This window comes from Pristiophorus japonicus, chromosome 19, assembly GCF_044704955.1.
Source record: "Pristiophorus japonicus isolate sPriJap1 chromosome 19, sPriJap1.hap1, whole genome shotgun sequence".
Lineage (NCBI taxonomy): Eukaryota > Metazoa > Chordata > Chondrichthyes > Pristiophoridae > Pristiophorus > Pristiophorus japonicus.
The window spans coordinates 13,878,407-13,902,550 of record NC_091995.1 but is presented as its reverse complement, the minus strand read 5'-3'; the positions used below and the strand labels follow the sequence as shown (position 1 = coordinate 13,902,550).

Here is a 24,144-nt window from a genome sequence, read left to right as displayed (position 1 = left end):
TGGTGGGGCCGTCCGCGATCCAGAAAATGTTCCGAAATCCTGACCCGCCGCCCCCTCGTCCACCTTGGTCACCCGACCTTCCCCTGCCCGACCTCACCCTGCCCGCCCAGCCTCCCCTCGCCTGCCCGCTGAAGGAGCGCACGGAAAGTCAGGCACCCCACACGCCCGTCCCTTCGACCACCGTCTGCCCCACCTGTGACAGAGACTGTAGATCCGGCATTGGGCTCATCAGTCACCTGAGAACTCATCTTTAGTGTGAAAACAGTTGAACAGAGCCTTGGTGAGGCCACATCTGGAGTATTGTGTACAGTTTTGGTCTCCCAACCTGAGGAAGGACGTTCTTGGTATTGAGGGAGTGCAGCGAAGGTTCACCAGACTGATTCCCGGGATGGCGGGACTGACCTATCAAGAAAGACTGGATCAACTGGGCTTGTATTCACTGGAGTTCAGAAGAATGAGAGGGGACCTCATAGAAACGTTTAAAATTCTGACGAGTTTAGACAGGTTAGATGCAGGAAGAATGTTCCCGATGTTGGGGAAGTCCAGAACCAGGGGTCACAGTCTAAGGATAAGGGGTAAGCCATTTAGGACCGAGATGAGGAGAAACTTCTTCACCCAGAGAGTGGTGAACCTGTGGAATTCTCTACCACAGAAAGTAGTTGAGGCCAATTCACTAAATATATTCAAAAAGGAGTTAGATGTAGTCCTTACTACTCGGGGGATCAAGGGGTATAGCGAGAAAGCAGGAATGGGGTACTGAAGTTGCATGTTCAGCCATGGACTCATTGAATGGCGGTGCAGGCTCAAAGGGCCGAATGGCCTACTCCTGCACCTATGTTCTATGTTTCTATCCTCGACTCCGAGGGACTGCCCAAGAAGAAGAAGCAGCAGCAGAGAGGGTTAAATGCGTGGCTGGACTGTCTAGAACGAGAGTATACAGTCTCAGGATAAGGGGTCGGCCATTTAGTACTGAGATGAGGAATTTCTTCACTCAGAGGGTTGTGAATCTTTGGAATTCTCTGCCCCAGGGAGCGGTGGATGCTGAGTCTCTGAGTATATTCAAAAAAAGAAAAAGACTTGCTTTTATAAAGCATCTTTCACGACCACTGAAAGCGCTTTTCAGTCAATGAAGTACTTTTAGAGTGTAGTCAGTGTTGTAAGGTGAGAAACACAGCAGCCCATTTGCGCACAGCAAGCTCCCACAGACAGCAATGTGATAATGAGCAGATCATCTGTCTTTGTTATGTTGGTTGAGGGATAAATATTGGCCCCAGGAACACTGGGGTTTAACTCCCCTGCTCTTCTTCGAAATAGCACCATGGGATCTTTTACGTCCACCTGAGAGGGCAGACATCTTAACATCTCATCCAAAAGACGACACCTCCCACAGTGCAGCACTCCCTCAGCACTGCACTGGGAGTTTCAGCCTAGATGTTTGTGCTAAAGTCCTTGGAGTGGGACTTGAACCCACAACCTTCTGACTCAGAGGTGGGTGTGCTGCCCACTGAGTCACTGGGCTGAGAGATTTTTGGATACTAAAGGGAATCAAGGGATCTGGAGATAGTGCAGGAAAGTGGAGTTAAGGTAGATGAACAGTCATGATCTTATTTGAATGGCGGAGCAGGGTCGAGGCGTGGTCCTGCTCCCTATGTTATTAGGGTCATGACTAGATGTCTCATGCAGTGCCACACACAGTACTGGAAACAACAGAGGCATCGAATGTGCCACGTGCAGCCAAGTTGCGAGGTAATAAGGAACTGTACCGATGCTGCGGTGAGACGCATGTTCTATCCCGGTAACCTTTCCCTCATTGGGGAGCAAGAAAAGGGGGAGGGGACTGTGACCTTTGCCCCCCACCCCTCCAGGAGTCACCTGCGACCCCCCCACCCCCCTCCTCCCCTTCATCACCCCCTTGAAGTAGTAACCCGTGGCTCAGAGGGTAGCGAGCTCACCTTTGAGTCAGGAGGCTGCGGGTTCAAGTCCCCATTCCCGAGACTGGAGTACAAAATCCAGGCTGACATTTACTGGGAATGGGCCATAAACGTGGCCTGGCCTGGCCTGTGACATCCACATCAAATTGAAAAAAAAAAACATTGAATGGAATATCTGTCACTGCAACCAAAAGATTTGTTGTGGCAAGCGATTAAATCTCACTCTGGGGACGTGAGCACAAAAATCTAGGCTGACATTCTGGTGCAGTGCTGAGGGAGTGCTGCACTGTCAGAGGTGTCGTCTTTCAGATGAGACATTAAATTGAGGCCTGTCTGCTCTCTCAGGTGGACATAAAAAATCCCATGGCACTATTTCGAAGAAGAGCGGGGGAGTTTGCCCCGGTGTCCTGGGCCAATATTTATCCCTTAATCAACAACAAAAAAACCCAGATTATCTGGTCATTATCACATCGCTGTTTGTGGGAGCTTGCTGTGCGCAAACTGGCTGCCAGATTTCCCACATTACAACAGTGACTACACTCCAAAAGTACTTAATTGGCTGTAAACCGCCTTGAGATGTCCGATGATCGTGAAAGGGGCTATATAACTCCAGGTGTTTCTTTCTCTATATCATCATCATAGGCGGTCACTCGAACGAGGATGACTTGCTTCCATGAGTTCACAGGTGTTTCGATGAAGGACCCGATGTTCCAGCAATATAACACATTTAAACAGCTGCGATCTTAAGTGGAAAACACACGGGATCGGGTGGAACGCCGGTTTTAAGCCCGCGGCCCGGTATCACTCATTGGCTTCGTCGGAGGGTAAAATCGGAAGAGGGATGCAAAACCAGCGTCGCACCCGATGCCGTCACGTTTCACCGACGGATTGTTTAGGTTAAAATTTCCCCTCTCGCAAAAGAAAAATCACAGAGAATATTACCACCGCCTAAATCGAAACCTTTTTCTTTTAAGACTTATAACCGTGGCAGCGAGGAGAAGCGATCCCAAGGGCTGCGTGGTTGGGGGGGGGGGGGGGCGGGGAGGGGTGCGGTGCGAAGGGAGGTCACAGACACGGGGCCAAGTGGCAGCTGGCGAAGACTGCCCCTGCGCCTACCTTCAGCATGAGATGGACGGTGCAGCGGTCAGACTCGATGGCCAAGGCACAGCCGGCCGGACAGTCCTCGTCGACCAGGATGGTCACCGACCTGGAGTAGGACAGCGTCTGGATATAGGAGGAGAAGAGGCCCACCACAGCAGCTGTGCTCTTGTCCAAGCACGTCAGGTAACCTGCGAAGAAAGACCAGAACGCACAGTCAATCCCGGAGAGGGAGAATCAAACTGGAACAATAAAGTATTCGCGTTTGTACGCAACGCCTTACACAACCTCAGGACGTCCCAAAGTGATTTACCGAGTATCTTTTGGGGCGCAGTTGCCGTTGCAATGTGGGCAAACGCGGCAAGCTAATTTGCGCCCAGCAAGATCCCACCAACAGCAACGACAGTCAATAATAAATCCAGTAAGGAATTCAGGAGAATCTTCTTTACGCAGAGAGTGGTGAGAACGCAGAAGTCACTACCACAGGGAGTAGTTGAGGCAAGTAGAATAGATGCCTTTAAGGGAAGGTGGAAGAACACATGGGAGAGAAGGGAATAAAGGGATATGTTGATGGAGTGAGATGAAGTAGGGTGGGAGGAGGCTCATGTGGAGCATAAACTCCGGCAGACCAGTTGACCTGATTCCGTGCTGCAGACTCAATGTAACTATGCAACACAGGCGAGAATTTCCCTGCGATTCTTCGAAAAAGGATCTTTTACGTCCAACTGAGAGAGCAGAAGGGGCCTCGATTTAACGTTTCATCCGAAAAATGGCACCTCCGACAGTGCAGCACTCCCTCAGCACTGCACTGCAGTGTCAGGCTGGAGCCTCTGGGACTCGGACCCACAAGCTTCCGACTCAGGAGGAGAGAGCAATACTCACTGAGCCACGGCTGATTCCAACGGTGCGCAAAGGGAAGCTGGAAGAGGGTCTGGGACCCGTCTCCCGTCAGCCGGGGAAGGCGAAGAATGCAAGAAAAGCGGCGGCAACAAATAAACTCGACGCTTACAACACGCGCGCACGGCGCGCTTCGCCAAGGGCGAAGCAACACAGCAGTAAGTCAACTCACAATCCGCTTTGGTCTTGGTGAGATTGTAGTCAGCACGCAGGGAGCGGATGGTGCGCGTGATCGACATGGCAAACTCCACATTCCGGTCCAGCTCCTCGTCCCTCCAACAGCACTGCAGGGAAAGAGGCAGTAAAGTGACCCTCTGCAACGCTCATTCGATTCAGGGCCCACCTCTCACAATCCGCTCACTGCCCTCTTGTTCCTAAACTCCAAATATCCCAACCTACATTCTGCCCGCTCCGTGTACCTCTACAATAGGAAAAATCAAAGCTCGTCGATTTAAAAGGAACAGGGAACAGCGGGCCCCGGCTCTCTCTCTCTACCGGTCAATGACCGGGCCCCGTCTCTCTCTCTCTACCGGTCAATGACCGGGCCCTGTCTCTCTCTCTCTACCGGTCAATGACCGGGCCCCGTCTCTCTCTCTCTACCGGTCAATGACCGGGCCCCGTCTCTCTCTCTCTACCGGTCAATGACCGGGCCCCGTCTCTCTCTCTCTACCGGTCAATGACCGGGCCCCGTCTCTCTCTCTCTACCGGTCAATGACCGGGCCCCGTCTCTCTCTCTCTACCGGTCAATGACCGGGCCCCGTCTCTCTCTCTCTCTCTACCGGTCAATGACCGGGCCCCGTCTCTCTCTCTCTACCGGTCAATGACCGGGCCCCGTCTCTCTCTCTCTACCGGTCAATGACCGGGCCCCGTCTCTCTCTCTCTACCGGTCAATGACCGGGCCCCGTCTCTCTCTCTCTACCGGTCAATGACCGGGCCCCGTCTCTCTCTCTCTCTCTACCGGTCAATGACCGGGCCCTGTTTCTCTACTGGTCAGTGACCCCATGTCTCTCTACTGGTCAGTGAGGAGCAGCGGCTCCTGTCTCTCCCCGCTGGTCAGTGGCCAGGGGCACAGTCTCTACTGGCCTCCTACTCTAATCCAATCATTTCTAGGCCTCAAACCTATAATTCTTTAAACCACGCCTTCCCCCTCCCTCCCTCCCTCCCTCACACTCACACCCCCCCCCCGCCCCCCACCCTGCAAACCTCCTATCCTTATATAATCTATAGATTTTTCTAATACCGTTACGATACAGCCATGATCGAGTTGGATGGTGGAAAAGGCACGAGGGGCTGAACGGCCTCCTCCTGCTCCGTTGTCGCCCCCCCCGCACCCCGTAGAACATCAACTGACACACACACACACACACACACACCTCTTTACAGTCAGGGTAGGAGGTCACGGCAATACTGGGCGGGTCCTGCACCGATCGCCGCGGCAACCTCTGGTAGAGCTCCTCAGTGACGAAGGGCATGAACGGGCTGAGGAGGCGGAGGGCCCCGTCCAGGCAGGTGTACAGAACGTTCCGGGCCACGCCAGCGGCATTCTCGTCCGTGCCGGTGAACACGGGCTTCAAACATTCCTGAGGGGGAGGGGGGGGGGGGGGGTAAGCAAAAAAAGGATAAATTGACAAGCTTTTCACTCACTTGTCCAGCAGAAGTCACGATCGAGAGGAATTTCCAGCTTCCTCCATCACCAACAACAACTTGCATTTATATAGCGCCTTTAACATAGGAAAACGCTAATGGCGATTTAGATAGGTTGAGTGAGTGAGCAAACACATGGCAGATGCAGTATAACGTGGATAAATGTGAAGTTATCCACTTTGGTAGGAAAAACATAAGGACAAAGTACTATTTAAATGATGATGGCGTGGGAAGTGTCGATGTACAGAGGGACCTGGGTTTCCTTGTACACCAGTCATTGAAAGCAAACATGCAGGTGCAGCAAGCGGTTCGGAAGGCAAATGGTATGTTGGCCTTTATTGCAAGAGGATTTGAGTACAGGAGCAAGGATGTCTTACTACAGTTATACAGGGCCTTGGTGAGACCGCACCTGGAGTATTGTGTGCAGTTTTGGTCTCCTTATGCAAGAAAGGATAAACTTGCCATAGAGTGAGTGCAGCGAAGGTTCACCAGACTGATTCCTGGGATGGCAGGACTGTCGTATGAGGAGAGATTGGGTCGACTAGGCCTGTATTCACTAGATTTTAGAAGAATGAGAGAGAATCTCTTTGAAAAGTATAAAATTCTGACTGGGTTGGCTAGACTGGATGCGGGGAGGATGTTTCCCCGGGGCTGGGAAGTCTAGAGCAAGGTGTCACAGTCTCAGGATACGGGGTAGGAAATTTAGGATACCGAGATGAGGAGAAACGTTTTCACTCAGAGGGTGGTGAACCTGTGGAATTCTCTACCACAGAAGTCTGTGGAGACCAAGTCACTGAATATATTTAAGAGGGAGATAGATAGATTTCTAGAAACAAAAGGCATCAAGGGGTACGGGGAAAAAGCAGGAATGTGGTGTTGAGATAGAGGATCAGCCACGATCATATTGAATGGCGGTGCAGGCTCGAAGGGCCGAATGGCCTACTACTGCTCCTATTTTCTGTGTTTCTATCAAAAGGCGCTTAACAGGAGTGATTATCAAACAAAATTTGATACCGAGCTACAATTAACAACAACTTATATTTATATAGCACCTTTAACGTAGTGAAACGTCCTAAGACGCTTTACAGAAGTATTATGCAATTAAAGTTTGACACCGAGTCACACAAGTAGAAATTAGGGCAGGTGACCAAAAGCTTGATCAAACAGGGTGGATAAAGGGTAACCAGTGGATGTGGTGTATTTGGACTTCCAGAAGGCATTTGACAAGGTGCCAAGATAAAAGTTCAGAGAGTTGGGGGTAATATATTAGCATGGATAGAGTATTGGCTAACTAACAGAGAACAGAGAGTCGGGATAAATGGTTCATTCTCTGGTTGGCAACCAGTAACTAGTGGGGTGCCACAGGGATCAGTGCTGGGACCCCAACTATTTACAATCTATATTAACATCTTGGAAGAAGGGACTGAATGTAACGTAGCCAAGTTTGCTGACGATACAAAGATAGGAGGAAAAGCAGTGTGTGAGGAGGACACAAAAAATCTGCAAAAGGACATAGACAGGCTAAGTGAGTGGGCAAAAATTTGGCAAATGGAGTATAATGTCGGAAAGTGCGAGTTCATGTACTTTGGCAGAAAAAAAATCAAAGAGCAAGTTATTATTTAAATGGAGAAAGATTGCAAAGTGCCGCAGTACAATGGGACCTGAGGGTACTTGTGCATGAAACACAAAAGGCTAGTATGCAGGTACAGCAAGTGATCAGGAAGGCCAATGGTATCTTGGCCTTTATTGCAAAGGGGATGGAGTATAAATGTAGGGGAGTCTTGCTACAGCTATATAAGTATTGGTGAGGCCACACCTGGAATACTGCGTGTAGTTTTGGTTTTCATATTTACTAAAGGACATACTTGCTTTGGAGGCAGTTCAGAGAAGGTTCACTAGGTTGATTCCGGGGATGAGGGGGTTGACTTATGAGGAAAGGTTGAGTAGGTTGGGCCTCTACTCATTGGAGTTCAGAAGAATGAGAGATGATCTTATTGAAATGTATAAGATTATGAGGGGGCTTGACAAGGTGGATGCAGAGAGGATGTTTCCACTGATAGGGGAGACTAGAACTAGAGGGCATGATCTTAGAATAAGGGGCCACCCATTTAAAACAGAGATGAGGAGAAATATCTTCTCAGAGGGTTGTAAATCTGTGGAATTCGCTGCCTCAGAGAGCTGTGGAAGCTGGGACATTGAATAAATTTAAGACAGAGATAGACAGTTTCTTAAACGATAAGGGGATAAGGGGTTATGGAGAGCGGGCAGGGAAGTGGAGCTGAGTCCATGATCAGATCAGCCATGATCTTATTGAATGGCAGAGGAGGTTCCAGGGGCCGTAAGGCCTACTCCTGTTCCAATTTCTTATGTTCTTACGTTTTAAGGAGCATCTTAAAGGGGGAGAGAGGCGCAGAGGTTTAGGGAGGGAATTCCTGAGCTTAGGGTCCCGGCAGCTGAAGGGACGGCCTTCAATGGTTGAGCGATTCAAATCAGGGATGTGCAAGAGGCTAGAATTGAAGGAGCGCAGACATCCATAGGGCTGAGAGAGATTACAGAGATAGGGAGTGGCGAGGCCATGAAGGGATTTGAAAACAAGGATGTAAACTTTAAAATCAAGGCTTTGCTCAACCGAGCGCCAATGTAGGTCAGCGAGCACAGGGCGTGATGGGTGAGCGGGACTTGGTGCAAGTTAGGACACAGGCAGCCGAGTTTAATGCAGAGTATTAATCAGACATTTCTGTGTTTCCTTGGTCCTCAATCTTGTACTGTACTGTGCTAGTGGTAAGGGATGTGTGATAAAAGCCTATAATAACACCACATATAGGCAACAGGATTGCCTGGGCGCAGCGAATGATCAGGCAGGCAGGAGTACAGGCGCCCGTAATGGAGCCCAACTGGGTCCTGCGAATGGACGGAAAGTGGTCCAGGCTCCTCCCTACTGGCTTTTCCCATAGCCTGGTGAACCTATAAGCCCCAGGCACAAATTCTGGCCCGGAAATTCAGGGCTGGACGTTGCCGCGATGCCTCCCACAGTCAAATAGCGAGATGAGAATAAAAATTTTTTTTGAGGACGACGATACGCAAGCGAGTGGCAGGGCTGCCGAGAGCTCACCAGGTAGACGTCGCAGAGCTCGTAGAGCCAGAAGTTGTAGATGGCGGTGGTGACGCCAGGGAAGTCGTACTGCTTGAAGCCGCGGTCGCAGAGCTCCACCGCGTAGCTCAGGCGGCTCAGCGCCCAGCGGTCGATCAGGCTGCCGCGCGACGAGCTCTGGGGAGAAAAGACAACCACGTGGAACCTGCGGCGGAGAAACGGCCCAATTAGGCCCCCGACCGGCCCACGCGCGCCACACGAGCCTCCTCCCACCCCGTCAACACATCCTTCCCTTCCTCTCGCCCTGTCTCCATTACATCTCCCCTTCAGCTTCGCTGCTGCAGTATGCCCCTGAACTTCCACGCGCTGTAAATCCAGCACCCTGTCCCCGCGTCTGCACAGTCGGAGGAGGGCACCAGCACTTGCTTTGGGAACAAGTGCATCAAATTACATCGAGGGTGCAGCACAGAGACAGGCCATCCGGCCCAGGTGGTCCGTGCCGGAGTTTATGCTCCACACGAGCCTCCTCCCACCCCATCAACACATCCTTCCATCCCTTTCTCTTACCTAGCTTCCCCTTTGTGATGTATGCGCCTGCGAGAGTGCTCACAGGTTTTGTAGAGCTGTTGAGTGGCTCAGCCAGTCACGTGATGTTCACGAGACTCAATAAAACCCCAGCCAGTTGGGTTCAGGGGATCCATAATGAGGCAGCTGGTTGTGAGCCTGGTGGATGAACTGGTAATGTGTCGTGTGATTGTTAAACCTCTGTTAATAAACCAACTAGTTCTTAATAGCAGAGTATTGCGATGAATGCTTAAGCAAAGAACCCATGAAACAAATACATTGCACCCTTAAATGCATCTATGTTATTCACCTCAGCGACTCCCTGTGGCAGCGAGTTCCATATTCCCACGTTTCTCGGGAATTCCCGATTGTGTTGGGAGTCCCTCCCCCTCAACTGTTTTACTCCCAGCTTTACTGTTAATTTCAGGATCACCCTGATTTTACATTGAGAATAACAGGGAATATATGAGTCCATTTAGCCCCTGCAGCCTGATCCACCATTCAATGAGATCTTGGCTGATCTGCGAACTAACTCCATGTACCCGCCTTTGGCCCATATCCCTTCATACCTTTGGGTGACAGAAAAACGATCAATCACAATTGCCCTCGTAGGATATGCACCAGGCCAGGGCTGCAACCCAACAGGCAAACTTATCCAACGTTAAACAGGTACTTGAACAGTGTCCAGTACAAACTATTCTCCCTGAAGTGTCAAACATTAAATATTCTTCCCCTGCCCAATGTTAAAAAGAACTTACATTTCTATAATAGCTTTCATGACCTCAGGAATTCCCAATGAAGTACTTTCGGAAGTGTAGCCACCGTTGTAATGTAGGAAACGTGGCAGCCAGTTTGAGGAGAGCAAGATCCCACAAACAGCAATGCGATAATGACTGGATAATCTGTTTTCATGCTGTTGATTGAGGGATAAATATTGGCCTGGACACCGGGGGGTAACTCCCCTGCTCTGCTTCGAAATAGTGGCCATGGGATCTTCTACGTCCACCTCGGAGGGCAGGCGGGGCCTGGGTTTAGAAATTTACAGCGCAGAAGGAGGCCATTTAGCCCATCGTGTCTGAGCCGGCCGACAAAAGATCTATCCAGCCTAATCCCACTTTCCAGTTCTTGGTGCGTAGCCTTGTAGGTTACGGCACTTCAAGTACTTTTTAAATGTGGTGAGGGTTTCTGCCTCTACCACCCTTTCAGGCAGTGAGTTCCAGACCCCCACCACCCTCTGGGTGAAACATTTCTCCTCAAATTCCCTCGAAACCTCCTACCAATTACTTTAAATCTATGCCCCCTGGTTGTTGACCCCTGTGGCAAGGGAAATAGGTCCTTCCTATCCACTCTATCTAGGCCCCTCACAAATTTGTATACCTCAATTAGGTCTCCCCTCAGCCTCCTCTGTTCCAAAGAAACGTGTTATCCAAAACACGGCACCTGCGACAGTGCAGCACTCCCTCAGCATTACACTGGAGTGTCAGCCTAGATTTTTGAGCTCTCTGTTGTAACGCGGCAGCCAATTTGGGTTATATAAGCGACTGGCCGTTTTAAGCGGTTTGCTGAACTCAACCCTCCGGGGCTCAGAAGGTCTCTCTCTCTATGCTCCGCACCCCAGCCCCCACCGCCGGTGGACAAGCCCTCACCTACCTGGGCAGCTTCCTCTGGTTTGAAGTTGTCCCCCAGGCCGCGGATGGCGAACTTCGTGGCGTTCCACAGTTTGTTGCAGAAGTGTCGGTAGCCGAGGATGCGGTTAACGTCCAGGTTGATGTCCCGGCCTGTTAGCACAAACAAGCGAGGTTTCACCGGTGGGTGAATCAGGGCAGTAAACCAGCTCACCCACCAGCGGCACCATCTCTGCCGTGGGCAATCGCGAAACGCCTCAACAATTTACCACAACGTCCCAAGGTGCTTCACAGGAGCAATTATCAAACACAGATCGACACCGAGGCACGTAAGGAAGCATTGGGACAGGAGACCAAAAGCTTGGTCAAAGAGGTAGGTTGTCAGAAGTGGCTTAAAGGAGGAGATAGAGAGGCGGTGAGGTCCAGGGTGGGAATTCCAGAGCTTAGGGCCCAGGCGGCTGAAGATGTGGCCGCCAATGGTGGAGCGATGGAAAATCGGGATTGCTCCAAGAGGTCAAGGGAACCAAGGGATATGGGCACAGTGCGGGAAGGTGGAGTTGAGGTGGAAGATCGGCCATGATCAGATTGAATGGCGGAGCAGGCTCGAGGGGCCGAATGGCTGACTCCTGCCCTTAATTCTTAGGTCAGTATTGGAGGAACGCCGAGATCTCGGAGGGCTCTCGGGTTTGGGGGAGGTTAGAGAGAGAGGGAGGATGGGAAGAGACCATGGGAGACATTGGAACACGAGATAAAACCGAGGCTTTGCCAGACCAGCCAGTGTAGGTCAGCGAGCACAGGGGGCGATGGGTGAACGGGGCTTGGTGCGAGTTAGGACATGGGCTGCCTAGTTTTGGGTGTTTACGGAGGGTGGAAGATGGGAGGCTGGCGATGAGTGCATTGGAATAGTCGTGTCTGGAGGTAACAAAGGCACGGATGAGGGTTTTAGCAGCAGATGAGCAGAGGCAAAGGAGATAATGTGTGTAAATTAAAATTCCAGACCAATAAAAGCACAAAATAGACAATCATAACTAGCACAGTGCAATACAGGTCCATCATTTGTATAAAACCGTTCAGGTCAAACTGTCTCAAAGTGCTTCACACAATGAATAACGCCACATGGGATTTTTAGATTTTCTGCCTGAACAACTAGAACAGGAAGACAGGATCTTTGATACAGCACCTTTTCCAAAGGTCAGCAGCTCTAACAAAACCATCGATAAGATGCACTGCAGCAACTTGCCAAGGCTTCTTCGATGGCACCTCCCAAATCCGTGACCTCGACCTCCTAGAAGGACCAGGGCAGCAGGCGCATGGGAACACTGCCACCTCCAAGTTCCCCTCCAGGTCACACACCATCCTGACTTGGAAATATATCACCGTTCCTTCATCGTCGCTGGGTCAAATTCCTGGAACTCGCTCAGTGGGAGTACCTTCACCACACGGACTGCAGCGGTTCAAGGCGGCGGCTTGTCACCACCTTCTCGAGGGGCAATTAGGGATGGGCAATAAATGCCAGTCTTGCCAGCGACGCCCACATCCCAGAACCAATTTTTCAAAACGGTACTGTCTTGGAGTGTCAAGCCTAGATGATGTGCTTCAGCAGTGGAGTGAACCTCGAACCCACAACCTTCGAACTCAAGAGGCGAGAGAGTGTTTCCACCGACAGAACGACGCAGACCAGCGACTGGGTGTGTTTCCCTCTCGCCCAACGGACGAAGTTGCGGCCACGTTTCAGCAAAGACGCGAGACGGGAGCTTGGAAACGGATGGCAGGCAGCGGCCAATGACTGGGGGAGTGGGCAGGCAGCGAGAGACACTCCCGGGGGCCGTCAATGCAGTGCTCCCGCCCCCCGCTGACTGACGCAGGTTGTGCTTGCAGGATACACAAGAATTAGAAGCAGGCCCCTCGACCCTTGCTCCACCAATCAATAAGATCATGGCTGATCTTCAACCTCAACTCCGCTTTCCTGCACTATCCCTTGATTCCCTTAATATCCAAAAATCTATCGATCTCTGTCTTGAATATACTCAACGATTGAGCCTCCACAACTCTCTGGGGTAGAGAATTCTAAAGATTCACCACCCTCTGAGTGAAGAAATTTCTCCTCATCTCAGTCCTATATGGGCGACCCCTTATTCTGAGGCCATGAGCGCTAGTTTTAGACTCCTCGGCCAGGGGAAACATCCTCCCTGCACCTACCCGGTCAAGCCCTGTAAGAATTGTGCATGTTTCAATACCCTTCTAAACTCCAGAGACTATAGGCCTGGTCTGCTCAATCTCTCCTCACACCCTCCCTCCCCTGATGCCTTGTGTGTGAACCTGTTTTCAGGCGGGACCGAGGCAACGCTGCAACTGAGTCCACGGCCGCGTTACCTTGCGACGTGTAGGCGCACAGAGCGAACCGCAGGGCGTCCGTCCCGCATTCGGGAATCCCAACCGGATAATCGGCTTTCTAACAGGGAAGACAAAAATATTTTTTTAAAAAGCGAGCTTCAAACACTGGATGACACACAGGTCAGAAACAGAAGACTTGCATTTCAATAGCGCCGTTCACAAACTCAGAACGCCCCAATGCGCTTAACAGCCAATTCATTTTTGAAGCGTAGTCACTGCTGTAATGTCGGAAGTTAATTAGCGCACAGCAGGATCCCACAAACAGCAATATGATAAATGACCAGATCATCTGGGGTTTTTTTTTTATTTTTAAAAGTGATGTTAAGAACATAAGAAATAGGAGCAGGAGGAGGTCATACGGCCCCTCGAGCCTGCTCCGCCATTCAATAAGATCATGGCTGATCCGACCATGGACTCAGCTCCACTTCCCTGCCCGCTCCCCATAACCCCTTATCGGTTAAGAAACTGTCTATCTCTGTCTTAAATTTATTCAATGTTCCAGCTTCCACAGCTCTCTGAGGCAGTGAATTCCACAGATTTACAACCCTCAGAGAAGAAATTTCTCCTCATCTTAGTTTTAAATGGGCAGCCCCTTATTCTAAGATTATGCCCTCTAGTTCCAGTCTCCCCCACAAGTGGAAACATCCTCTCTGCATCCACCTCATCAAGCCCCCTCATAATCTTACACATTTCAATAAGATCACCTCTCATTCTTCTGAACTCCAATGAGTAGAGGCCCAACCTACTCAACCTTTCCTCATAAGTCAACTCCCTCATCCCCGGAATCAACTTTGTGAACCTTCTCTGAACTGCCTCCACAGCAAGTAGATCCTTTCGTAAATATGGAAACCAAAACTGCATGCAGTATTCCAGGTGTGGCCTCACCAATACCCTGTATAACTGTAGCAAGATTTCCCTGCTTTTACACTCCATCCTCTTTGCAATAAAGACCAAGATTCTATTAGCCTTCCTGATCACTTGCTGTACCTGAATACTAACCTTTTGTGCTTCATGCACAAGTACCCCCAGGTCCCGCTGTATTGCAGCACTTTGCAATCTTTCTCCATTCAAATAATAATTGCTCTTTGATTTTTTTCTGCCAAAGTGCATAACCTCACACTTTCCAACATTATACTCCACCTGACAAACTTTTGCCCACTCACTTAGCCTGTCTATGTCCTTTTGCAGGTTTTTTGCATCCTCCTCACACATTGCTTTTCCTCCCATCTTTGTATCGTCAGCAAACTTACACTCGGTCCCTTCATCCAAGTCATTAATACAGATTGTAAATAGTTGGGGTCCCAGCACTGATCCCTGCAGCACCCCACTAGTTACTGATTGCCAACCCGAGAATGAACCATTTATCCTGACTCTGTTTTCTGTTGATTGAGGTTATTTGCCCAGGATACCGGGGATAACCCCCTGCTCTTCTTCAAAATAGTGACTGCAGGATCTTTTCCATCCACCCGAGAGCGCAGACGGGGCCTCGGTTTAACGTCTCATCTGAAAGACGGCATCTCCGACAGTGCAGCACTCCCTCAGCACTGCACTGGAGTGTAGCACTCCCTCAGCACTGCACTGGAGTGTCAGCCCAGATTTTGTGGTCAAGTCCCTGGAGTTTAAAAAAAAATTCATTCACGGGTTTGTGGGCATTGCTAGCAAGGCCAGCGTTTATTGCTCACTCCTAATTGCCCTCGAGATGGGGGTGGTGAGCCACCTTCTTGAACCGCTGCTGTACGTGTGGGACTTGAACCCACGACCTTCTGGCTCGAACCCATGTTTTTCTGACTCAGTGGTGAGAGTGCTGCCCACTCAGCCACGGCAGAAAACCATGCAGTTATGGTGTTTTAGGCAGCGGGGGGGATTAGTGAAGTTTAATGATCGAAGTGAAAGGATCTCTAACAGACGGGGCGATAGTGTGAGATAGGTGATATCCAATCAGCAGCCCAAAACAAAGCCTTTGTGGACTTTTTGAGCGGAGACGTGCTCAAATCCGACGTCTGATCAAGTGTGGCGCCCCCTACAGCATAACTGTGAGCAGGGAAAGAAACAGTGAGGCTCTTCAACCAATCAGATTGAAGAATCCTCAGAGACATGCAGTCTAAACCAGGAAGTATAAATTAGATTTAAATTATATACAGAAAGTAAAATAAAGATTTGGAAAGATAGATGCTCCACACGAGCCTCCTCCTTCCCTACTTCATCTCAGCCTATCAGAATAACCTTCTGATTCTTTCTCCCTCATGTGTTTATCCAACTTCCCCCTTAAATGCATTTATGTTATTTGCCTCAAATACTCTTTGTGGGAACGAGTTCCACATTCTCAGCACTCTCTGGGTGAAGAAGGGGAGAGGGGGACACACATCCTGAATATATGCTGGGATAGATAGAGTTTTGGAGTCGAGGGGAATCAAGGGACATGGAGATCAGGCGGGAAAGTGGGGCCGAGGTCGATGATCAGCCACGATCTTATTGAATGGCGGAGCAGGCTCGAGGGGCCGTAGGGCCTACTCCAATTTCTTATGTCCTTAAAGCTGCACTGTGCTTACCTGAGCCTCCTTCGCTCGCTCAATCTCGCGTGGGTCCAGGTTACTCTCCAGGAGTTGTGCGTGCAGACCCTGTGGGAACAGTAAAAGGCAATGGCCGACTGTGAGCTTCGTAACCACGCGCGACCACTTAGGGTAAACACCGTCATGGCAACGGGTTCTCGGAATCAGGCTGCAAAGTCGCCTGCACGGAAACCAGGAGCAAAAGCCAATGTTCTTTATAAATGTGTCATCAAAACTCTGGGCTGGATTTTCGGTCCTCTGCCGCCCCGGTTAGCCACAATGGCGGCGGTAAGCACTTCTGGGCGGGCGGCCAGCTTCTAGTGCTCCGCCGGGACTTTCGGTGCCAGTTTCGAGGGGGCGTGGAGGCAGTACCGCTCGGAAATGGCGAGCCGGTGTGCAACACCCCTGACTGTGACACCGGCTTGATATTTGCTTCGTGCCCGACCTGTAGCGCTCCGTAGTGACCCCTGGTGGGAATGCCTGTGGAAGCTGGCGGTCCGAGCTGTGCTGCCGCAGTGAGGTAAGTGATACTGCCGTCAGGTAAGTGAGATTGGGTTTTTTGTTTTTTAATGATTTATGTTGTGGTGGTGGGAGTTATTCATTGGGAATGTTTTTGGTGTTTTTTTGCAGATTTTTTTCTCAGGCTTCTCTCAGGGCGAACCGAGGACGGCTGTTTAGCTCGGGATTTGCGCTTGCTCAGTCGGTCTAGCGCTCTAAACGAGGTGTCCCTTAGCGCCCTGCTCCAAACTCCAGGCCCATGTGCGGCGGCAGACGCGATCCATTTGCCAGCGCAAAATTTACCGCTCCGCCTGGATTAACGCCACAACAGAGCCGCGTGCGAATTTCCACCCGTGTGTTGAAAAGAAATGTCACTTTCCTCCTCTCCTTTCCTGGGAATGGTTCCACAGGTGTCGGCCAACCCTCCGCTATCTCACCCAGTGCCCGGTTTCTGTGGGCAAGCTCAGGCCGAGAGCTGCGGCAGATACTTCCTCTGTGGGGAAGCAACAACGCAAAGCCCGATCCCGTCGTCAAGTGAACTTCATTCACACAGGCAAGCACAAACACACACATGCACGTAAAGGCATGCCTACATGCGCGCGCGCACACACACACCACGTACCAACCGGGCCGATATTCTCTGGAGCTTAGAAGGATGACAGGCGATCTCATTGAAACGTATAAAATTCTAAGCGGGCATGATGAGGAGTCCCGAGAGGGTAGATAGCGAGAAACTGTTCCCATTGGCAGAAGGGTCGAGAACCAGAGGACACAGATTTAAGGTGATTGGAAGAAGGTGACGAGGTAAGCAAAAACCTTTTTACGCAGCGAGTGGTTAGGATCTGGAATGCACGGCCTGAAAGGGTGGTGGAGACAGACTCAACTGTGGCTTTCAAAAGGGAATTGGATAAGTACCTGAAGGAAAAAAAAATTGCAAGGCCTCGGGAAAAGGACTGGGCAGCGTTTGGGGTTGGGGGGCATCGGTAACCAGAGGACATCGATTTAAGTTCAATGGCCAAAGAGCCAGAGGGGGAGATAAGGAGACATTGTTTTATGCAACGAGTTGTTGTGATCTGGAATGCACTGCCTGAAAGGGCGGTGGGGACAGATTCAATAACTTTCAAAAGGTAATTGGATAAATACTTGAGGGGGGGGGGGGGGGTTACCAGCTGAAATGCTCTTGCAGAGAGCCAGTACAGGCTCAACGGGCCGAATGGCCTCCTTCTGTGCTGTAACCATTTTATGATTCTACGTGAGGGTAGATGCCAATCGGGTGTTTACCATGGCTGGGGAGTCTAAAACCAGGGGTCACAGTCTCAGGATAAAGGGTCAGCCATTTAGGGCCGAGAGGAGAACAAATTTCTTCTTTCGTGGGTTATGAATCTTTGGAATTCTCTACCCCAGAGGGCTGTGGATGCTCAAGTCATTGAGTGTATTCAAGACAGAGATCGATAGATTTTTAGACTCGAGGGGAAATCAAGGGATATGGGGATAGTGCGGTTGAGGTCAAAAATCAGCCGTGATCTTATTAAATGGTGGAACAGGCTCGAGGCTCGAGGAGCGAATGGCCGACTCCTGCTCCTATTTCTTATGTACTTACGTATGCACACACCCGCACAGATAGACACATACATGTGCATGAGCTCTACCATCCTGCCTACTGAGATCAACTAACTAACTCAGACGGCCAGGAATTGGACTGCAACGAATTTGAGATGTGCATACACCCTGGCCGATGTTCTCTGGCTTCAAGAGAGAAGACAATCGGACAAGTTGAAAAACTGGCGGACGTTTCATTATCACTTGTTTTGTGTGCCGGCCAAGACTGATTTCCCCGTCATACAGTTCAATGAGGATAAACTTCTAAATCCAAACTACAACTCGCGGTAATAAATCAACACGATTTTTTTAAACCCGCAATTATGAACTCGAAACCCCGGCACTGCTGAGAACAGCCGCTTCCCCAAACCCTTGCGGGATCGTACCTCAAGTGTGATCCCGGAGATCACATCAAGGGGATCGATGACGTTGCCCAGAGATTTGCTCATTTTCCGGCCATGAGCATCACGAACGATGGCGTGAAGGTACACCTGAGTTATTGAAAGAAAAAAAAAACAACAGCATAAACAAAAGAAGCAATCTCACTGGGTTATGATCGGAAGAGTTACCTGCACTCTGTCAGCTGTGGCTCAGTGGGTAGCACCCTCACTTTGGAGTCAGAAGGTTATGGGGTCAAGTCCCACTCCAGGGACTTGAGCACAAAAATCGAGGCTAACACTCCAGTGCACTACTGAGGGAGTGCTGCACTGTCGGAGGTGCCGTCTTTCGGATGAGAAGTTAAACCGAGGCCCTGTCTGCACTCTCAGGTGGACATAAAAGATCCCACGGGCACTATTTCGAAAAAGAGCAGGGGCGTTATCCCCGGTGTCCTGGACAATATTTGTCCCTCAATCAACATAACAAAAAAAAAAACAGATTATCTGGTCATTATCACATTGCTGTTTGTGGGAGCTTGCTGTATTTCCTACATTACAACAGTGACTACACTTCAAAAGTACTTCATTGGCTGTAAAGCACTTTGAGATGTCCAGTGGATGTGACAGACGCTATATAAATGCACTTCTTTCTTTGTTTTTCACTGTACCGAGGGTCAGGAGCACTGGGCTACAAGGGGATGGGGTTAGCCACACTGTACTGATAGACAGAAGGCCCCATCACTTTGCAGTTAACGATAATAAAATTAGCTCCAATCACAATATTTAGAGGCTCCTGTAAATCTATACTGTTCCGTCAAACTTGGGGACATAGTCTCCGAATAAGGGGCCGCCCATTTAAAACTGAGCTGAGGAGGAATTTCTTCTCTCAGAGGGTTGCAAATCTGTGGAATTCTCTGCCCCAGAGAGCTGTGGAGGCTGGGTCATTGAATATATTTAAGGCGGAGATAGACAGATTTTTGAGCGATAAGGGAATAAAGGGTTATGGGGAGTGGGCAGAGAAGTGGAGCTGAGTCCATGATCAGATCAGCCATGATCTTACTGAATGGCGGAGTAGGCTCGAGGGGCCAAATGGCCGACTCCTGCTCCTATTTCTTATGTTCTTATGTCATCTACCCTTCCATTTGAAGCAGGTGCCTGGACCACCGTGAACGGTGCACTTTAAGGAAGCAGCAGTAAGGAGCCCTGCGTTAGATTTGGAGCAGCATTTTGAGGCTACTTCTGAACGTTCTCGTGCTTTTTTGATTCCTCATTGGCTTCCACTCAGTTCCAGTGTTGGTGCTGGGAATGTTTATGATTTGCCCAATGTAATGTATGCACCTGTGAGAATGCTCACACGTTTGTATAACTGTGGAGTCCCGGGGGCTGGACGGGCTGACCGTGGAGTTCCACAGGGCATTCTGGGACGTCCTGGGGGGCGACTACGCGCGGGTCCTGGGGGAAAGTCTGCCGACCGGGGAGATGCCCCTCTCTTGGCGCAGGGCAGTCATCGTCCTGCTGCCTAAGAAGGGTGATCGCCGCCTCCTTAAGAACTGGCGCCCGGTCTCCCTCCTCAGCACGGATTACAACATTTTCGCCAGGGCGATGTCTGCTCGCCTTGGCGCCGTGCTTGATCACATGATCCACCCCGACCAGTCCTACACGGTCCTGGGCCGGACAATCCACGATAACATCCATCTGATCCTGGACCTGATCCATCATTCCCAGGAGGCTGGTCTGTCGGTCGCCTTCCTATCCCTAGACCAAGAGAAGGCGTTCGACAGGGTGGACGAGTATCTGTTCGGAACTCTGCGCGCTTTCGGGTTCGGATCCGATTTTGTACGCCGCCGCGGAGTGTCTGATAAAGGTTAACGGGTCCTTGACGGCGCCCCTTCGCTTTAGGAGAGGGGTGCGCCAGGGATGCCCCATGTCCGGCCAGTTATATGCCGTCTGCGTGGAGCCTTTCCTGCGCCTCCTGCGGACGAGGTTGATGGGACTGGCTCTGCAAGGGCCGGGCGTGGAGGTCGTCCTCTCGGCTTACGCCGATGACATGCTCCTCATGGTCGAGGATCCTGTTGACCTGCGGAGGATGCGTGAGTGCCAGGAGATTTACTCGGCCACATCCTCCGCCAGGATCAACTGGGAGAAATGTTCCGGACTCCTGGTGGGTCAGTGGATTCCCTGCCGGAGGAGCTCAGGCCTTTTGCCTGGAGCACGACCCATCTCCTCTATCTGGGAGTCGACCCTTAGCCCCGACGAGGAAGCCTGGCCGGCGAACTGGCAGGAGCTGGAGGCCAAGGTCGCCGCTCGCCTAGGGTGCTGGACAGGACTGCTCCGAGTGCTGTCCTAAACCAGCTGGTGGCCGCTATGCTGTGGTACCGGCTGGTCATTTTGACCCCTCCCCCTGCGTTTGTCGGCGGGGGGCGTCAGGACCACCGTCCAGGGGCTGCCTGTCTTTTACCAGGAACTCATCAGGGTCTGGAACAGAGTCGCCACCAAGAGCAGCTCTCCCCCGTCTGGAGTGGCGACTGTCCTGCAGGAGCCACTGCTCAGGAATCCCGTACCTCCACGACCGCGGTTTTAGGGGGCAGGTGGATGAGAGGGCTGTGTTTGGCAAGGTGACCAGAGTCAGGGATCTGCTCGATGGCGGAGGAGCGGGCTGGATGGCGCCAGCCCAGACGTGCTGGCACGGCGCCTAAACTGGGCCGACGTCCACCGCGCGGCCAATGCCATCGAGTCGCTAAAAACAGTACTGGGCCTGACTCCGTTAGGTGTGTCGAGGAGGCTCAAGCACATGGGGCGATCCCGTCCGAACTGACCCCGTTCCGGACGGAATTCCTCATCGGCGCCAATCCCTGAAACCTCCCTCGGGAGCCGGCGCCTCACAACTTGAGCCTCCTCGGGGAAATCCCCTCCGTGCCTTTCAGTTCTGCGCGGAGGGGTTTCCTGTATGGGCTGCTCCTGCACACTATCCACCTTGCCATCCTTGTCTGCCGTCCGGACGCGCCATGGCGTACCATCTTGCCGTCCGGAGGAGGCGGGGGTTCCCGATGGAGTGCACTCTACGCGGGAGTCCTCCCACTATTTATCGGGGACTTGGCCTGGAGGGTGGTGCACGGAGCAGTCCCGTGCAATAAGTTTTTAAGTCGGTTCACGGGCTCCCAGGCCGCCTGCAATTTCTGCGGTCGGGAAGAGTCCGTGTTCCATGTTTTTATGGAGTGTGCGAGGTTGCAGCCCCTGTTCCATTATTTGAAGGGGCTGCTCCTCAAATTCTGGTTGCACTTCAGTCTCACACTCCTGATCTTTGGGCACCCTGTGCGGAGGGGAGCGGGTCCGAGGGCCTCCTCGTAGGACTGCTCCTGGGCACGGTCAAGGGTGCCATCAGCCGGTCCAGGTAGTGGGCGGTCGAGGGGGTCGTTCAGCCTGACTGCCTGCCTCTCTTCCGCGCTTACATCCGGGCCAGGGTGTCCCTGGAGATGGAGCATGCTGTATCCACCGGTACGCTCGCGGCCTTCCACGAGAGGTGGGCGCCCGAGGGACTAGAGTACATCATCACCCCCGGCAACCAAATTTTAATTTGATATCTTTTGTCTAAAGTTTCATTTGTTTATTGTGCCGGTTTTAGTGCTGCCCCCCCCACCCCCCACCTTGCCAGGGGGCACTTGTATATTTTGTGTGTTGGTACGCTAAAAAAAAACACAAACAAACAAAATAAACAAGGGGGCACCTGAAAAGATTTTGGAGTGCCCCCTCCCTTTAATCAGGGGGTACTTGATCTAATTGTTCACAACAAAATAGTTGTAGAGCTGTTGAATTGTGAGTGGCTTAGCCAGTCATGTGATGTTCACAAGGCTCAATAAAACCCCAGCCAGTTGGAATTAGGGGATCCCCGAGCAGCTGGGTTTAGGGGATCGACAATGAGGCATGCAGCTGTGAGCCTAGTGGGTGAACTGGTAATGTGCCGTGTGATTGTTAAACCTTTGTTAATAAACCAACCAGTTCTGAATAGCAATGTGTTGCTATGTATTCTTAGCAAAGAACCCATGAAGTAAATACAATACAGCCACCACATTGAGACAATGGAAGATAGGGCCAGGAGGAGGCCATTCAGCCCCTCGAGCCTGTTCCACTATTCAATTAGATCGCAACCGATCTGTATCCTAACTCCATCCGCCCGCCTTGGTTCCGTAACACTCAATACCCTCGCCGAACAAAAATCTACCAATCTGAGTTTTGAAATGTTTGATTGACTCCCCCAGCTTCAACAGCGTTTTGGGGGGGCGGGGGGGCGGGGGGAAAGAGATTTCTACATTTCCTCTACCCTTTGTGTGAAAAAGTGTTTCCTGACACGGCAGAGCTCAAATTTGTTCTCCTCTCCCCCACCACTCTATCCACCCTATTAAATCCATTTACACACCTCAATTATATCACTCCTTAATCTCCTGTACTTGAGGGAATACAAGCCTAGTCTGTGCAACTTGACCTGGTCAGTTAAGCCTAATTTTACCTCTTTGAAAGGCAGTTTTCCGGTCAGCTTCAATCCCAGCATCACCATCCTGGCCACCCAAAAGAACAGGATGTCGTGGCCAGTCTCGAGTAGCGTGCCCGGGTAGAAGGCTTTCAAATCCTCCGTCTGCAGCAAGGAAATCAGTCAGATTATTTCAACAACGCACCACGACCCATACAATTTACAGTACAGAAACAGGCCATTCGGCCCAACAGCCCTATATGCTCCGCACCAGCCCAACATCATCTCATCCTGTCGGCATATCCCTCTATTCCTTTCTTCACAATCTTCCATCTAGTTTTTTGGGGGGAAGTGAGCGACCCCTTTAAGGATCTGCACGGTCCATTCACAATGTCCAAAGTTTAACATTTAACCAGCCAGTCCCGCGCACAGAGAGCTGCGTGGCCTGCAGCTTATAGGGAACATTGTCTCTCCCTCGTGTTTATCCAGCTTCCCCTTAAATGCATCTATACTATTCGCCTCAACCACTCCCTGTTGTAGCGAGTTTCATGTTCTCACCACCCTTTTGGTAAAGAAGTTTCTCCTGAATTCCTTATTGGATTTATTGGTGGCTATCTTATATTGATGGCCCCGAGTTATGGACTATCCCACAAATGGATACTTTTTCTCTACATTATCTCTATCAAAACTTTCATAATCTTAAAGGCCTCTATCAGGTCACCTCTCAGCCTTCTCTTTTCAAGAGAAAAAAAAAAAGAGACCCAGCCTGTTCAATCTTTCCTGCTGAAGAAAAGGCAGGTTAAGGCGTGCAGTTCTGGTCGGCATATTATCGGAAGGACGCGATTGCACTCGAGAGGGTGCAGAGGAGATTTACTAGGATGCTGCCTGGAATAGAGAACCTTAGTTATGAGGACAGATTGGATAGGCTGGGTTTGTTCTCCTTGGAACTGAGGGGGTTGAGAGGAGACCTCATCGAGGTGTACAAAATATTGAGGGGCCTGGACATAGTGGATAGTAAGGGTCTATTTCCATTGGTGGAGGGGGCTATTACGAGGAGGCATAGTTTTAAGGTGGTTGGTGGAAGGTTTCGAGAGGATTTGAGGTGGGGGGGGGCTTCTTTACGCAGAGGGTTGTGGGGATCTGGAACTCGCTGCCTGGAAGAGTGATGGATGCAGAAACCCTCACCACTTTTAAGAGATGGTTGGATGGGCACTTGAAGTGCAGCAACCTGCAGGGTTACGGACCCAGAGCTGGTAATTGGGATTAGACTGGATGACCTTTTGTTGGACGGCGCAGATATGATGGTAAGTACTGCAGGGAATAGAATACGGCCAGGGTGATCTCCTGGACTAGTGTCGATCGCCTGGATGGGTCGGAGAGGAATTTTCCCAGATTTTTTTTCTCTCCCTAAA

The 24,144-nt window shown here is 50.9% G+C and overlaps 1 protein-coding gene across 1 annotated transcript in view; it reads right to left on the bottom strand.

Moving 5' to 3' along the window:
* LOC139230125 (valine--tRNA ligase-like) overlaps positions 1-24,144 on the bottom strand; it is a 77,757-nt gene that overhangs the window by 5,654 nt on the left and 47,959 nt on the right. Inside the window, exons 15-23 of the mRNA XM_070861968.1 lie at positions 22,772-22,897; positions 18,277-18,381; positions 15,794-15,862; positions 13,224-13,302; positions 10,876-11,003; positions 8,683-8,838; positions 5,300-5,506; positions 4,099-4,210; positions 3,048-3,220 (exon numbers count right to left, since the gene is read on the bottom strand). Of these exons, the coding sequence (XP_070718069.1) occupies positions 3,048-3,220; positions 4,099-4,210; positions 5,300-5,506; positions 8,683-8,838; positions 10,876-11,003; positions 13,224-13,302; positions 15,794-15,862; positions 18,277-18,381; positions 22,772-22,897 (1,155 nt within the window). The remainder of the gene's footprint in view (positions 1-3,047; positions 3,221-4,098; positions 4,211-5,299; positions 5,507-8,682; positions 8,839-10,875; positions 11,004-13,223; positions 13,303-15,793; positions 15,863-18,276; positions 18,382-22,771; positions 22,898-24,144) is intronic.